The sequence below is a fragment of the Propithecus coquereli genome, unplaced genomic scaffold (genome assembly GCF_000956105.1).
Source record: "Propithecus coquereli isolate 6110/MARCELLA unplaced genomic scaffold, Pcoq_1.0 Scaffold557, whole genome shotgun sequence".
Classification (NCBI taxonomy): domain Eukaryota; kingdom Metazoa; phylum Chordata; class Mammalia; order Primates; family Indriidae; genus Propithecus; species Propithecus coquereli.
The window spans coordinates 1,489,029-1,503,130 of record NW_012151474.1 but is presented as its reverse complement, the minus strand read 5'-3'; the positions used below and the strand labels follow the sequence as shown (position 1 = coordinate 1,503,130).

The 14,102-nt window shown below is 67.4% G+C and overlaps 1 protein-coding gene across 1 annotated transcript in view; it reads right to left on the bottom strand.

Moving 5' to 3' along the window:
* Positions 1 to 1,801, bottom strand: part of CDT1 (chromatin licensing and DNA replication factor 1) — a 26,683-nt gene extending 24,882 nt beyond the window's left edge. The window contains exons 1-5 of the mRNA XM_012657668.1: positions 1,722 to 1,801; positions 1,422 to 1,677; positions 1,215 to 1,310; positions 964 to 1,118; positions 516 to 576 (exon numbers count right to left, since the gene is read on the bottom strand). Of these exons, the coding sequence (XP_012513122.1) occupies positions 516 to 576; positions 964 to 1,118; positions 1,215 to 1,310; positions 1,422 to 1,677; positions 1,722 to 1,801 (648 nt within the window). The remainder of the gene's footprint in view (positions 1 to 515; positions 577 to 963; positions 1,119 to 1,214; positions 1,311 to 1,421; positions 1,678 to 1,721) is intronic.
* Positions 1,802 to 14,102: the final 12,301 nt, after the last annotated feature.

Genomic DNA, 14,102 nt, shown 5'->3' with positions numbered 1-14,102 from the left:
GGCGTGGGCGTGGCGGGGGCTCTGTGGGTGTCTGTGAGATGAAACTGGCTCCTTTAAGCCATGGGGAAGTGACAGCCAGGCTCCCTGACCCCACAGAGTGCAGGACCGTCTTTGTGCACGGCCTGCTTTTCCTTCTTTTGACTGTCCCCAGAAGAGATTCCCAGGGTCGGTCGCTGCGCTAGGATGGGACCCCTCTGGGCCCCGCGAGGCTGTGCCGGGCACCTTCTTGCGTGCTCCGGCCACCGCGGTGCGCAGTGCAGGCGAGCAGCCCCTTAGCCCCCAGGCCCTGTCCTCATCCGACGGCCACTCCTCCTGGGGTCGTGTGGCATTTCCTGCTTCCTCGTCCACCTGCCTGGGACCCAGCTCAGACCTCTGGCTGGTCCAGCAAACACCCATCCCTGTTTCTCCTCTGCTTGGTGCACAGACGTGTCGGCACCTGCTTGCCGGAGCGCGTCTCCCCGACCGCGAGCTGTCCTGCCCGTCACGGGTGGCCCCTCTCCCCCGTGAGCACGTACCCGTGTCTCTCCCCAGTATGTGTTATCACAGCCGGCCGGGGCCAGCACGGGCGTCACCGTCCTGTGCGTGGGAAGGACTGTGAACAGGGCCGGGGGGTTGCGGGCAAGTGGCGCTCCCTGGCCTCCGGGCTCAGGTCACGCTGGCCCCAGCCCTGCCTGGCAACGTGTTCCTCTGCTGCACGGGGGCCGCGTCCCAGACCTTATCAGGGGCGCAGACCTGCCCAGCCGGCGAGAAGGTGCCGGGATGGGCCCCAATCTCCGGTGGTCAGCGGCGTGTGGGGAGGGTGGGTGATCGGGGATGGGGACCCGGGGCAGGGCAGCCCTGCTGGGAGCAGCTGCGTGAACCCCGCCTGCTTGTCCTGTGACCTCGGCAGGGGGCCTCTCCTGCCTGCGTCCTCATCACGGCAACTTCCTCCTGGTGCTTGCAGAGAACGAGATTAGCTGGTACCCAGCAAAGCCCTGGAGGAAGCTCTGGGTGGACCTGGACTCCAGACAGCGGGTGCTGGCCAGGGTCGGGTTCTGCACCACTCGGGACCCTTGTCCCAAGACAGCCCCGGAGGATGTGGCACAGCCCGGCTGGACCCTCCTCTGGTCCTTAAGCCCCTGGGGTTGCAGGTGGGACACGCCGGCCACCGTCTTCGGTCCTCCCCGAGCGAGGCCAGGCTCGCGCAGGCCCTAGGATGGGAATCCACGCCGCACTTGCCGGACGCCGGACACCTCACTTCCTGCCGGGTCCTCTGTGCCGTCCACTTCTTGTCTGGGCACAGACACCAGGCCCCTCTTCCTGGGCCCCAGCTAGGCGGGCAAACCCCATCTCCTGGGGTTCAGGGTCCCTCTCGGACTGTCAACTCCTAGAAGGCCGGTCCCTCCCTCCCTGCCCCGGAGGGCAAGGCAAGGGCTGGAGACCAGGCGTTCCTGGGTGGTCACGGGCAGCTTGGTCTGGGGCTGGGGGCCCAGAGGGGAGGAGACGCCGGCCCGAGGGTGGCTGTGGCAGATGCAGGGTGATTGCAGCTCCCAGAGCACGGCCGGCTCCCGGGGCCGGACAGGCTGCGTCACATTCCAGAGGGTGGCAGACCTTCCGGCCACCGGGAGGCCGTCTGGGAAGTCATGTGTCCACTTGTTGCTCCGTGGGTGTCGCAGTCGAGCCTGCGTGGGCTGGGCCCTGCACGGGGCGGGGGCTTTGAGATGAAGTGGCCGTTCGGTCACGCCTTGGAGGGCAGGGCTGCCCGGTCCAGGTGGCCCCAGGAGCTTGTGCCTTCGTTGGCCAGAGTGGGACTGGTCCGCATGGCTGTGCCGCGGGCACCGAGTTCCCGGCAGGGCTGGTGTACCTGTGCCGGCAGCTGTCCCTCATCTGGGGGCTCCTCGCACCCCTCCTAACCTCGTGAGATGAGCGCCTGCCCTGCTCGCCCTGCTCGGGTCCCTCTCAGCGTGACCTGCCAGGGGACAGGGTGGGCGAACCTTGCAAAACCCAACTTGGTGTGCGGTGGGTGCAGGCTGCAGACAAGGTGACCCAAGGCCCAGGGCCATGGAGGGCAGGATGCCCGGCCAGAGTTTGCTGCCGTGATGAAGGAGCCCTTCGCTGAGGCCCTCGGGGCACCTCCCTGGCCTCCCAGCTGTGGCCGAGGTCCTCGTGCTCAGTGACCTCAGCAGCGGCTGGGACGCCCTGCAGCGGAGGCGGGCGGAGCTGTGGGCGCCAAGCGGGTGACTCTACGGGCTGCCGGCGGGAGAATCCTGCGCAGCCCAGGTCCGTGGTCTGGCCGAGGGGGACGGGAGTGGTCCAGGCAGGCACGTGCCCTGTCCATGGCACAGACCCCTGGCCTGGGCTGGGGGGCCCTGCCCTAACGGTCACCTCTCCTGGCAGACTGAAGTCCGGGAGCCGGCCCCGGGGAGGACGCCTGGCCCAGCATCCTGGGGACCGTCCGCAGCCTCGGCTGGGACACTGCTGGGGCAGCTCACGGCGCCAGGCCGGGGGTTGGGCAATGCTGATGGAAGGGACAGACCCAAGCCATCTGTGGCCTTGCCGGCCACGGCCCGTGGCAGGCCCTGGAGCCTGCACTAGGTGAGCCACGGGACCCACTGTGTCCTCCCGAGGCAGCTGCCGCTGCCAGCCCCATCCCACGGACAGACAGCCGCAGGCTCCAAGGGGCCCGGCAAGTCCCCAAATCCAAAATCATCCGAAACTGGGAACAGTTCTGGTCCCGAGCGTTTGGATAAGGGCCCTCAACCCGCGTGGTAAGAGTTCATGCCGGGGCTGCTAACGTGCCGGTAGCTTCCCGTGGGGAATCTCAGCAGCCCTCAAAGTATCGGTAACTAGGGTGGTGCCCCCACTTTACAGATGAGGAAGTTGAGGCCCGGCGAGGCCGTGTAGCTTACGCAGAAAGAGCCAGGCCTCCAGCCAAGGCACCCTGGTTCCAAAGCCCGTCCACTGTGACAGCTGTCCCCGCCCCCGGCGGACGGGCCCAGGCCTTGAGGGAGTGGGGCCGTGGCTGAGGTTTGGGGGTGGCAGAGCGGAGCCAGCGTGCCCCTCGCTGCCGGGAAGCCTCCATCGATCCCTGGCCTCTCCCGGGCAGGGACAGGGGAGTGGCCCAGATGGAGGCGCCTACCCTTGGGTCGGGCAGGCGGGGAGGGGCTGACTCCTGCCACTGCGACCGAGGGTGTCTGCCATGGCCCCTGGGGCCCCCCGGGGATGTCCGCGGCTTGCTTTGCCGTCAGGAATTAGATTAGTTTTCCATAAAAACAGGATGTGAGGGTGAGAGGGCAGCGCGCGGGTCTTTTTTTCTCTTCTTTTTCCAGGAACTGAACATACAGCCTTTGGCCAGGGCTGTCCCTGTCCCCACCCTGCCTGCCCCAGTGCGGGGAACGGCGGCTCTCTGCTCTTAAGTGGCTACTTAATCTGCTTCTGCCCCGGCCCGAGAGCTTATTGCGTCACCCGGAGCCAGCCTGCCGCTGCGGGGACGGCCCTGGGGACGCGCCTGCCCGTGGTCCCCCGCCAGGCCGGGCTGGGGGGCCTTGAAAACCCCACAGTGCCGGCGCCACGCCGGGCCGGGCAGGAGGGGCCTGCGAACCGCGTGGGGTGGCCCTGGTCCCTCTGCCCGGAACACGCCCGTGATGGCTCACAGCCTCAGGGCCCGGGGTCCCCTTTTCAAGCCCCGCTCTACGGGGTCTGCTGCATCGCGGGTCTGGGGGGCGGCTGAGGGCAGCGATGCCGACCAAGCGCGCCTGTCGGGCTCGGGGCGGCGTGTTCGTGTTCGCGTCACGTGGCCGCCTTAGTGCGGCTGTCCGCCGGCCGTTGGGGGAGGCGTGGGGGTTGTGCCGGGAGTGGGGGTTGCCCTGCAGTTGGGGAGCCCGTCCCGGCCCCTCACCTCCCTCCTGACCCGGGTCCCAAGCACAGCTGCAGCTTCCTGGCCGCCGGGCTGCTGGGGGTGCTGCGGCCAAGGCCCGGCTCTGTCCTCCTGGCTCGTGACCTGTGGGGACCTTTGCTCCTCCGTGGCCAGGACAGTGGCGCCATGGCAGTGGCCTCCTAGGTGGCTGAGGGTGACACAGGCCCAGTGGCCGAGAGCGGAGGGCAGCCTGCCGCGACGGCTCCGAGGGGCGGGGGGAGCAGAGCAGGGGTTCCCACCCGGCCACGCAGCGGCCGAGGGGACGTTCGGAAACTGAGGAGGGAATGCGGCTGCCGGCGCAGGAGGGCGGGAGGCCTCCTTCCCTCCGGTCTCGGCCAGGGGGCTCTGCGGCTGCTCTCGTGGTTCTGGCCCCAAGCAGGCCGTCGCCAGCCCCAGACTGCCCTTAGAGGGGACCCCGGATGGAATTCCAGAGCCGGGAAACGGCTCTTTCCTGGAAGGATATCCGGAAAATCACGCGTCTTTTCTTCTTGGGGGGCGGTGAGCACGGAACCTCGAGCCCGATCAGAGAAGTTAGTTTGGGGGGACGCGGCTCAGCAGGAGGAATGGGTGGGAGCTCTTGGCTGTGAGGCCCTGGACTGGGGGTTGTTTGCTTTCCGTGTTTCTTTGCATTTTAAAAGCTTCTGGCCGGGTGCAGTGGCTCACGCCTGTCATCCTGGCTATGTAGGAGGATCACTTGAGCCCAGCCTGGGCAACGTAGCAAGACCCACTTCTAAAAAAACAAAACAAATAACTTTTGAAAATGGAGAAAAGAAAGTGACTGTCTTGAGCTGGTCGGTGACTTTCCCGGGGAAGCTGAGGCCCAGGGCTCTGGCCTAGGGTGGCCCCTGCCCTCGGGCCGCGGTGTTCAGTGCGGCTCTGGCTGGGACCCTGTTCCAGGCCTGGTTTTCCGGGGGTGGAACCGGGCTGAGCCGCCCGGCTGGATGTTGTGAGCTGAGAGTGTTGATTTTTCCCTTGGTCACTTCAGGAGCTGGTTGAATTCCCAGAGTCTGCGTGGGGCCGGCACCGCCCGCCCCTGTGACCGCAGCTGCTCCGAGCTGAGTCCCACGCAGCCTGCCCCGGGCGCCCCGTCCAGCCTGGCATTTGCCGTGTGTTCATGTCTCTGTTTACCTCTGTGCAGAGGGAAATAGACGTTTATGTTAAGGGGACAAGCGGCGCGACCGTGGGAGTGTGGGGAACCCAGGGAGGCGCTGACGAGTCCTGCAGTCTGGGGCCTCCTCCTTCCCCGGCATCCTTGGACTTCACGCCTAAGGCCTCCAACTGGTCGGACAAGCCCACCCGCATTCCAGAGGGTGAAGTGTTTCACTCCCAGTCTGCAGATTTGAGTGTTTTTGTGGTGGGGGAGGGGACAGGGTCTTGCTGTGTCGCCCAGGCTGGAGTGCCGTGGTGCGATCCCAGCTCGCTCACCCTCCAACTCCTGGGCTCAAGCCATCCTTCCGCCTCGGCCTCCCAAAGTGCTGGGATTACAGGCGTGAGCCACCGCGCCCGGCCTTCGTGTAAATCCTGTCTGAAAACCACCTTCACACCGACGTCGTGATTGGTGTTTAACTAAAACCACAGCCCAGCCACGCTGACATGGAATCCACCCTCACGCCCCGCCCGAAGGCTGTCACCAAAGCACCCACACTGCCCACTCTAAAAACACAAACCCTGTGCTGACGCGCTTGTGACGTCTCCTCCGGTCCCAGCTCCGAGCTTTCGGGCAGGTCCTTGGACCTCAGCGCCCTTCTCTGAAATGCAGATGGCTCGTTGGGTTCTCTCGGGGCGGCGTTGCCACCCGGCTCTGGCACCGGCTCCACGAGGTGCTGGCTTGGTCACGCCCGCGGGCAGTGCTTCTGGGGCGGCCATCCCTGGGGGACAAGGTGGTCCTGGTGCAGGTGCCCCAATATTGTCACCATTTCACTAAAGGGGAACCCAAGGCATGGGGGGTGGGGGGACCGAGCTAGGACCAGACACGGTCTCCTGCTGAAATACGCGGAGATGACCTAGTGACCTTCGTAGATGTCTCTGAGCTGCCCTCCCTCCCCCGCCAGCCCAGTGACCTCAACCTGGGCAGGGCCCCCACCCCTCCCCCACCTGACCCGGCTGCCTCCCCAGGGCCCTGCCCCCGCCCCGCCCACCGGCAGCCGTGGCCAGGTCACATTCCTCCGCAGGTGCCAGGGAGGCCCCCAGAGAGCCGCGGGTCTGGGACGCAGGGCAGGGTGGACGGGCTGAGAGGCGCAGGCTGCTGCCAGCGGCTGAATCACGGGGTGGGGCCGAGGCAGCGCCTGGCCTGGTGTCCCGCACCCAGAGCCCCCGAGACGTGGGCAGCGGATCCTCCCGGGCCGGCACCTGCGTCTGTACAGGCGGCCCTGGCCCTGGGGGCAGCTGCCGGAGGGTTTTCAGCAGCCAGAGCTCTTAGGAGGCCCCTGGTGGACCCCAGTGTCCGTCCCCGTGGGGGAGGCAGGACCTGGATGAGACAGGACCCCCAGAGAGCCCGGGGACAGCTGTCCAACCTCCGTGTCCCGCGAGCAGAGTCGGTGCTTAGGGAGGTCACGGGTTGCCCCGCTCGGGCACGAAGTCGAGCAGCGGAGGCAGGTCGCGGGCACGGAGGATTTGGTGGGTGGTCGTGTGGCCGGCTCCTTCTGCGTCAGAGAAATGGCTCCGTTTCCTCCTGGGTCTCTAGGCAGTCGCTGGAGGGGACGGCGGCTTCTCCCTGGGAGTGCTCAGGGCCACCCGTCCCCGGCGGGCTCACGGTGGGTCCTCAGCTCCGCGGGGCGGGCCGTGCTATCCAAGCGCAGTCAGGGGCACAGCGGGGAACGGTTGCCGCCTGCTCGCGGGGGGCCTTGAGGGGACCCAGTCTGCCGTGATGACGCCGCTCGCCCTGCCCTGGGTGGCACGCCGCCCCCAGGCCTAGCTCCAGCGTCCCCCGCGGGAAGACGTCCCTCTGGACTCGCCTCGCTCCCTGGTGCTCACTGGTCATCGTCCGCTGTGGCTCCCAGGAGACCAGGGACCCTGGGAACCTCTGCGTCCCCAGCTTCATAGCCACCCCTGACCCCCGCCGGCCAGCCCCCACGTTTGTCACTTGGGGTCAGAACCTACGGCCATCATCTCATTTCCAAAGCCTGGGCACGGGGGTGTCCCCAGTGGCAGAGCAGGGGACAGAGCTGACTGCCCCGCCCTGGGGCCCGAGCAGCCCGGGGTGGGCGGTGCCGAGGTGGGGAGGGGTCCCCTCTGGCGGTCAGTCCAGGGACCCAGGTCGCTCTGCATCCTCAGAGGACGAGGCGGGAGCCTGGGTGGGGGCCTGTGCCCCGGTTCGGGGACAGCCTCGTGGTGTGGCTTCGTCACACGCGTCTGGGTCAGGACGGCGGTGACGGGCCCTGCAGAGTCCTGAGAGCCGTCCCCAGGTTTGCAGACCTCTCCGCACCCTTCCTCTCAGGTGCCCTGGAATGGGGCCGTCTCTGCAGGAATCCGCCCCCTCGGTTAGCCTGGAATGCCGGGGGCGGGAGTGGCTCCAGGTCACGGCGACTTTGTTTACCCGGCGTTTAGCGTCGGCCCTCGGTGCCGATCGTCGTGCTCCAAGAGGCCTCCGGAATGTGCTGTCCGCTCCCCGGCCAGCCAGAGGGTGGAAGGGACAGTTGCTGCCTGGGACCCGAGGGCTGTCCTGAGCCCGCCTCACTGCACCCTCACCCAAAACCAGACCTTGGCCACAGTTCCAGGGGACGAGGACACTCGGCGGGCAGCAGCTTCTGCAGTTTTCAGTGAACTCTAGTTCCTGAAGTTGGCATCCCCGCTCCCGCCGCCCCGCACGCTCAGGAGATGCCCCATCCCTGCCTCAGATCCTGACCGTCACCCTGGGAGAGGGCAGGGCCAGGACTGCCATCCCCACCTTCTAGATGAACAGACAGAGGGTCCTAGAGGAGAAGCAGTGACTGCCTGCTGGTCTGGAGCCACCTTGCTCACCACCAGTTTCTGTCCTTGCCCACCCGCTTCACGAGGAGCTGCTCACTGGGCAGCTAGCAGGGCCCCTTCCAGGGGAGCTGGTTCCAGGTGAGGGCACAGCCCATGGCTCACCAGCTGGGCGCTGGCAGGTTTGAATCATAACCTGGAACTCCAGGCCCACGGCCTGTCACGGTGGCCAAGGCCTGGCCTGCCTGGGTTTGTGTCCTCCGGCGGGCCGAGCTCTGGCCGTTAGCGGCTGCTTACTCAGGTGGTGCCTGAGCCCTGCGCCCTGGCGCTGCTCAGGTGTGGGCGCTACCCGTGGGGGGCGTGTGCGTGGCGGGGCTGGGGGTCCAGGCTCAGCGTGTTCCCAGGAATCTTTCTGGGAAAGGGCCGCTGGTGGGCTGACGGGCCAGTGTCCGGTGCCTGTTCTTCCCAGCCAGGCCTGGCGGGGCTCGGAGTCCAGGAGGACAGCCGAAGCCGTGGGAGGTCACGCTGTCCACACTGGCACCCCCGCTGGGCCCACCGTGCCTCAGTTTCTCCATCTGACAAGTGGCACAATGGAAGCCCCTTCCCCTCCTTGGGCACATCCTGACCTCGAGACTGCAGGGGTCCTGCCTGTCCCCGGGGGTCTTGAGTGGCAGGGACCCCAGAGGGCAGTGAGCCACTGGCCAGGTGAGGGCCATGGACAAGGCTGACCTGCTTGGACACTCTGGGGTGCCAGCCCCCCCACACCCCCAAGAGTCGTGTCCCTGGCCCCAGGGTCCCATAGTGGCTGGAGGGAGGAAGCCAGGTCTTAAGCCTGCTGTCTCCCTCCCTCAGCTGGGCTCTGCGGGGCCCTGGGCTCTGGGAGGGCAGCTCTGCGGGACCCAGTTCCCACCCAAGGCACGGTTGGGGCACGGGGCTGGCTCTGCCTGACCTCTGGGCTGGTCATTCTGCAGAGGTGGCTGCCGGAGAAGGCCGGGCTTCCTCCTGCTCTGGCCCTGGGGACGCTGGGGGCTGGACAGGAAGCCCCACTGCAGGGAGCCGGGCCCAGCAGGGTGGAACACAGGACCCAGCCCGTAGTTGAGGGGTGTGGGTTCCCGGTCAGGGGACGCGGATGGAGAGCAAAGGCTTCCACACGTGGGCGTTGCCGTGGGTGTTTTCTGGGGAAGGACGGCCCTGGGCCTGGCAGGCTTGGGGGTCCCTGGAGGAAGGGGTAGAACCGCCTGGGCTCGGATGCCAGGGGAGGTTTCCCAGCTGGGCAGGGGGTGGTTCTCGTCCCTGCCCTGTGTGTGGCCATGCTGGGCCGGACTGAGAAGGCCTAGGCGGGAGGTCAGAGCAGCCTCGGGGAAGACTCACGACGCACCTCCCTGCCCGTTCCAGCCGGGCCGGCAAACGCTTACCGCGGGGCGGGGACAGGAAGGCGGCTCCACTTCTGGGTGAGGCTGTGTGTGTCAGGAAGGCTGTGAGTGGTCCCCGAGGCTGCCACTGACTCAGGCCACTGCCGTGGCCCCGGGAGCAGCTCTGGGCAGCACCGCTGTGTCTTCCCTGGCCCGCGTGGCTGGACACCCCCCCCCTCCCCCGGGCAGGACAGCGCAGGTCCAGGGCTCGGACGTGCAAGTCTCAGGTGCTGCTCCGGGGCCTGCCCTGGGGCACAAACTCCGCCCACAGCCTCGGTCTGCTCATCTGTGAAATGGGCACGCAATGGCATCACTCCCTGGGCTGCGTGAGAGTCTCCGAGGCTGGTGCCCACAGGACACTCGGACCCTGCCCTGGCCTTGTGGCCGGTGACCGTGCCCCTCCCCCGCTGTGGTGGGCAGCTGGGGCCTATTGTCCCTTTGTCCCTGTGTGATCACCTTTTTGCAGACGGCCCCTTCGCCCCGCAAACCCCTCTGAGAGTCACCAGCAGCCGTGGGGACGGCCTGGCTCTCCAGATGGTGGGTGCCTCCCCCTCTTGGGGCCCCTGTGACCAGCCCACGGCGGCCACACCCAGGGCTCCACGAGGCACGTGACAGGGGGAGCCCGGCGGTGACCCGGCCCCACACAGGTCAGACAAGCTGCAGAACCACGTTTCCCAGACACGGTGCTAATTAAACGCTCTGGAAGTGGCTCGGGGCCCCAGGCTGCCTGGCTGGGCCCCAAGTAGGTAACGAGACGTTCCCTTCGTGCCTCCTCCTGCCGTCCCCTGCCGCGTGGGCCCCTGCGCCAGCCCGGGTGCCCCAGCCTGCGTGCCAGCCCTTTGGCCGCCGTCCCTGTTGGCTTCAGCCAAACCCCTTCTCTCCTTTGGAAGGGATCGTTTCTAGAGCTTCGTAAACAGAGCGGGCTCCAGAAACCCTTCTCTGCAGCGTCACTCTAGACAGGGGCGTGGGGTCGGCTTTTCCTGGCGTTTCTTTCAAGTCTCCTTTTTCCCCCGAGGGGAGAAGAGGGGCCTCCCCAGTGCTCGGGACTGGACGGGACGGGACGGGGCAGGTGGAGACGACCCGGGGGCCTGTTTGGCGACCATCCAGCGCCCTGGGGAGGCACAGCCCGTGGACACAGGCCCCGCCAGCGTGGGGTTGGGGCGGCGCAGGGCGGGGGCCCCTGCAGGCAGGACTGTGCTCAGGGAGGGTGCCCCAGGCTCAGTGCCCTCCCGGGGTCTTCAAGGTGGCAGGCGGGTGGGGTTTGAGCAGTTTCGGGAGGACGCGCAGGGCAGGCCTGGCACAGCTGCCCTGTGACGGGCGAGGGTGGGGCTGGGCCTCGGGGTGGCCCCCTGGCTCCTGTCCCCACGCCACTGCTCCTCTGCCTGCTCCCCAAGGGCCCCCTGCTCAGCCTCTGGGGTGTTGGCCACACTGTCCGCCGGGACCGGGCCACGGGCCTCAGCATGCAGCCCGGGGGTTGCCAGGGCAGGCGGTTCCTCGTGCCCGTGGCCGCCTGGCCAGCACCGCTCCAGAGGTGGGAGTACCTGAGCCTCATGTCCCCTCTGGGTCTGGCTCTGGGGTTTGTGCGCCGCCTGGGTGGGGCAGGGGGGCAGGTAAGGCCACCCAGGCACTGTGAGGCCGGGCCCACCCCGCGGCTCCGGAGAGGAGCAGGAAAGAGCCAGTGGCCGCCGGGAGCCCCGTGTGCCACGTCCTCTCCCTTCCTCTTCCTCCCTCCTCTGCCCGGCCCCACCCGCTGGCAGAAGCGCTAGCGCAGAAGTGTTTACGGGTTTCTGGGATTCTCGTCCAAGCCAAATAAGGCCGGGAGCGCCAGGAGCTGGAGCGGGCGGGGGAGGGTGGCCTGGGCTCGCACCAGGACCCCAGCCGCTGCCCTGGCCCGGCTTTGGTGGCGTCTGAGGAGTCTGGGCCTCCCCAGCCCCTCCTGGTCCCCTCCCAGCTCCGTGTGGTCAGTGGCCCGACCCGAAGGCAGGTCCAGCAGGGAGCCGGCCCGCCGGGTCCTGTGGGACCCAGATGACTCATGTCCTGCCAGCCTCTGTCCCCTGCTGTGGCAGGAAAGGCTGGGCCAGGTGACCCCGGCTTCTCGCTGGTCCCCTCCCGCCAGGCCTGTTCTTTTCGGTCAGTTCTTGTCGGTAGCTCCTGCGTCCGTCGCGTGAGAACGTTGCCCCGGAAAGAAGGTGACGCCACAGCTCAGGCGTCGCTCCCTGGGCCGTGTCGTGTGTTTACGCACACGCGGACACGTGGCCTGTTTTTGTTTTAATTTTAGTTTTTACACAGCAGGGGTCCTGCGGAGTGTGCGTGTCACTCAGCGGTGCCTTGGAGGCCGTGCGTGTTCGCTCTGCCGCACTCCGTGTCCGGCAGTGTCGTCCCCGCAGCCGCCTGAGCTGGGACAGCTGCGATTCCCACTTCACAGCCACAGAAACCGAGGCAGAGGAGGACGTGGGCTTGTCTGTGGTCATTTGAACAAGCGAGATCAGGCCCGAGCCAGATGGCCGGTCCCACCCCAGCCCTGACAGTCTCCTCGCTGTGTGGCCTTAGGCAAGTGATTTAACCTCTCTGAGCCTGTTCCCCCGTCTGGGGGGGGATGGGACGGAACAAGAGAGGTGAACCCGACAGGTCCTGCCCTCGCGGGCTACCAGGGCTGCAGGGGCGCCGGGGACGAGGGATGTCAGAGCAGGAGGGCCCCGGGCTCCGGTGCTGGTGGTGGGCGTGAAGGCCGGGCCCATGTTCCCTGCTCCGGTGCTGTGTGCCCGGCGCTGTGTCTCGTGTGTCTGCGGCTGTTTCTCCAGAGCCCCTGAGGCTCAGTGGCCGTAAGTACGTTCTCGTTATCGTGAAACCGTCACCACCATCCATCTCCGGACCTCGTTCATCTCCCGGGACCGTCCCCTGTCCCCTGCTCCAGGACACACCAGCTCCCTGGCCCCCGCCACCCCCAGGCCCGCGTCAGGGGCCCTGTCACGGGTCCCGTCATGGCCATCCCGCGCCGTCCCTGTTCACTTGTACCTGTTCAGCGTCCGGCTGGACCACGAGCTCCCACGGCAGGGACCTGCGGAAAAGTCCTCAGGGACAGTCACTTGGACAGAGGGACAGGTGGATGGAGGGGCAGCTCTCCGGGGCTGGCACGAGGCGGGAGGTGCCCCGTCTCTGGGGACGGGCCTGGGGCTGGGGAGAAGTGCGGCTCTGGGAACAAGAGGGAACTTTGGAAGCCTTGGCCGTAAATGCGTTCTCCTGCCTCTTGGGCCGGATCGATTTTTCTTTCAATGAAAACATGTAATTGTTGAAAGACTTAGATTTAGGAGAGTTGAGCTGATCGCTGCGGCCAGTGTGTTAGTGGCAGGGAGAGGGCGCCCCGACTTTAGGGCAGACTCGCGGGGTGGTGGGGGCGCCCGGGGACCCAGGACTCCGCGTCTGCCAGGCCGAGCCCCTTCCCATGCGTGGGGATCCTCAGAGCCGCCTCGTTTCTGGGGTGGGAAGGGAAGGGACTCCACTCGCTGAGGTTGTCCGGCGCCTCACGCCACGTTCCTCTCTAGCCCTCCGGACGGCGCCGGGAGGTGCCAGCCCTGCTGCACAGACGTGGAGGCTGAGGCTTGGTGGCACTGGGGCTGCGAGGCTGCAGGGCCCGGCCTCCCTCGCGGGTCCAGCGGAGCCACCAGTGGGGCCTGAGGGGTCTCCCCTCCTGCGCTGCCTCCCACGGGCGCTGCGTTCTCTGAGCGCTGGTTTGGGGTTAGGGATGCAGGTGCTGGGGGCTGTGGTGAGCTGGCCTGTGCCCCCCAGAAGACGTCCGGAGGGGCTCTCGCCCCAGGACTGGGGAGGGGCGTCACTGGCCGGGCCTGGGCTTCGGGGTGGGGGGGAGCTGCAGCCGGGGTCCTGCTTAGACAGGTCTGAGCCGTGCCGTGGCGCCTCCTTCCTCAGCCCCCCAGCTGGTGACAGCCAAGTGGGGTCTAACCAGGGGGATCGTTCCTTCTCGCACAGGAGGGAGGAGTGAGCCGTGTCGCCGGGCAGTCAGCGTGGGCCCCTGGCTCCGGGCGGCCGGGGGAAGGGCTGGGTGGCCCCTGTGTTTGGGCAGTTCGGGGCAGGGTGCAAAGCCCCAACCTAGACGCTGCCACAGACAAACGTGGGTGCGTCCGGCTCCTTCCCCGAAGCCCAGTTCTGCCACCCTGGCCCCTTCTGCACAAGAGCAGACACCCGCCCGGCCTGCGCTGCCTCCAGGGGAGATGGGCTTCCTGGCGCCTCCTGTCCCTGAGCCGGTTCCCTCCCCGGTGCCACAGGAGAGGTTGAGCGTCCGCCGCGATGAGATCCCATAGGGTACCCCCCCGCCGTCTCCTGACAAGCCTCCGCTCCTGGGAGGAGACGGGCACGAGGGGAGGTCCCTGGTGGGGGCTCAGTCTTTGGGACCATTGAACAGGCCCCGGCGCGGGCTCGGAGCTCTGTACTCAGTGGGTGCTGCGGCGGGCGGGGGCATTTGGGGTGACAGGCCACACCGTGACCTGCTGGCCCTGCGCGCATCAGAGCTCCCGGGACTGAAAGCATCTTGCAAGGTGGGAAATTGGCCGCAGCCTCCGTGACCCACGGGAGGGCAGGTGCCTGTGCCGTGGCGAGTGCGGGGGAGCACACGCGTGGCAATGTCAGAGCCACACGTGTCTGCATGGATACGCCTCAGAAGCGCCGGTCGGGGAGCAGGCCCGTTGCGGGAGGGTGTGCGGCAGCGAGCTGAGGCGCAAGGGCGCCTTTGCGTTCTGGAGAGGGCCGCGCACAGGAGGGGGTGCAGTCTCGCGGGGCAGTGTTGTCCTCTGGCTGGGGCGAGGCTGGCTGTCCCCGACCGCCTGACCCGAGCTAACGCCTGTCTCCTCCGCAGCCTGTCTGTTCCGCGTCAACGC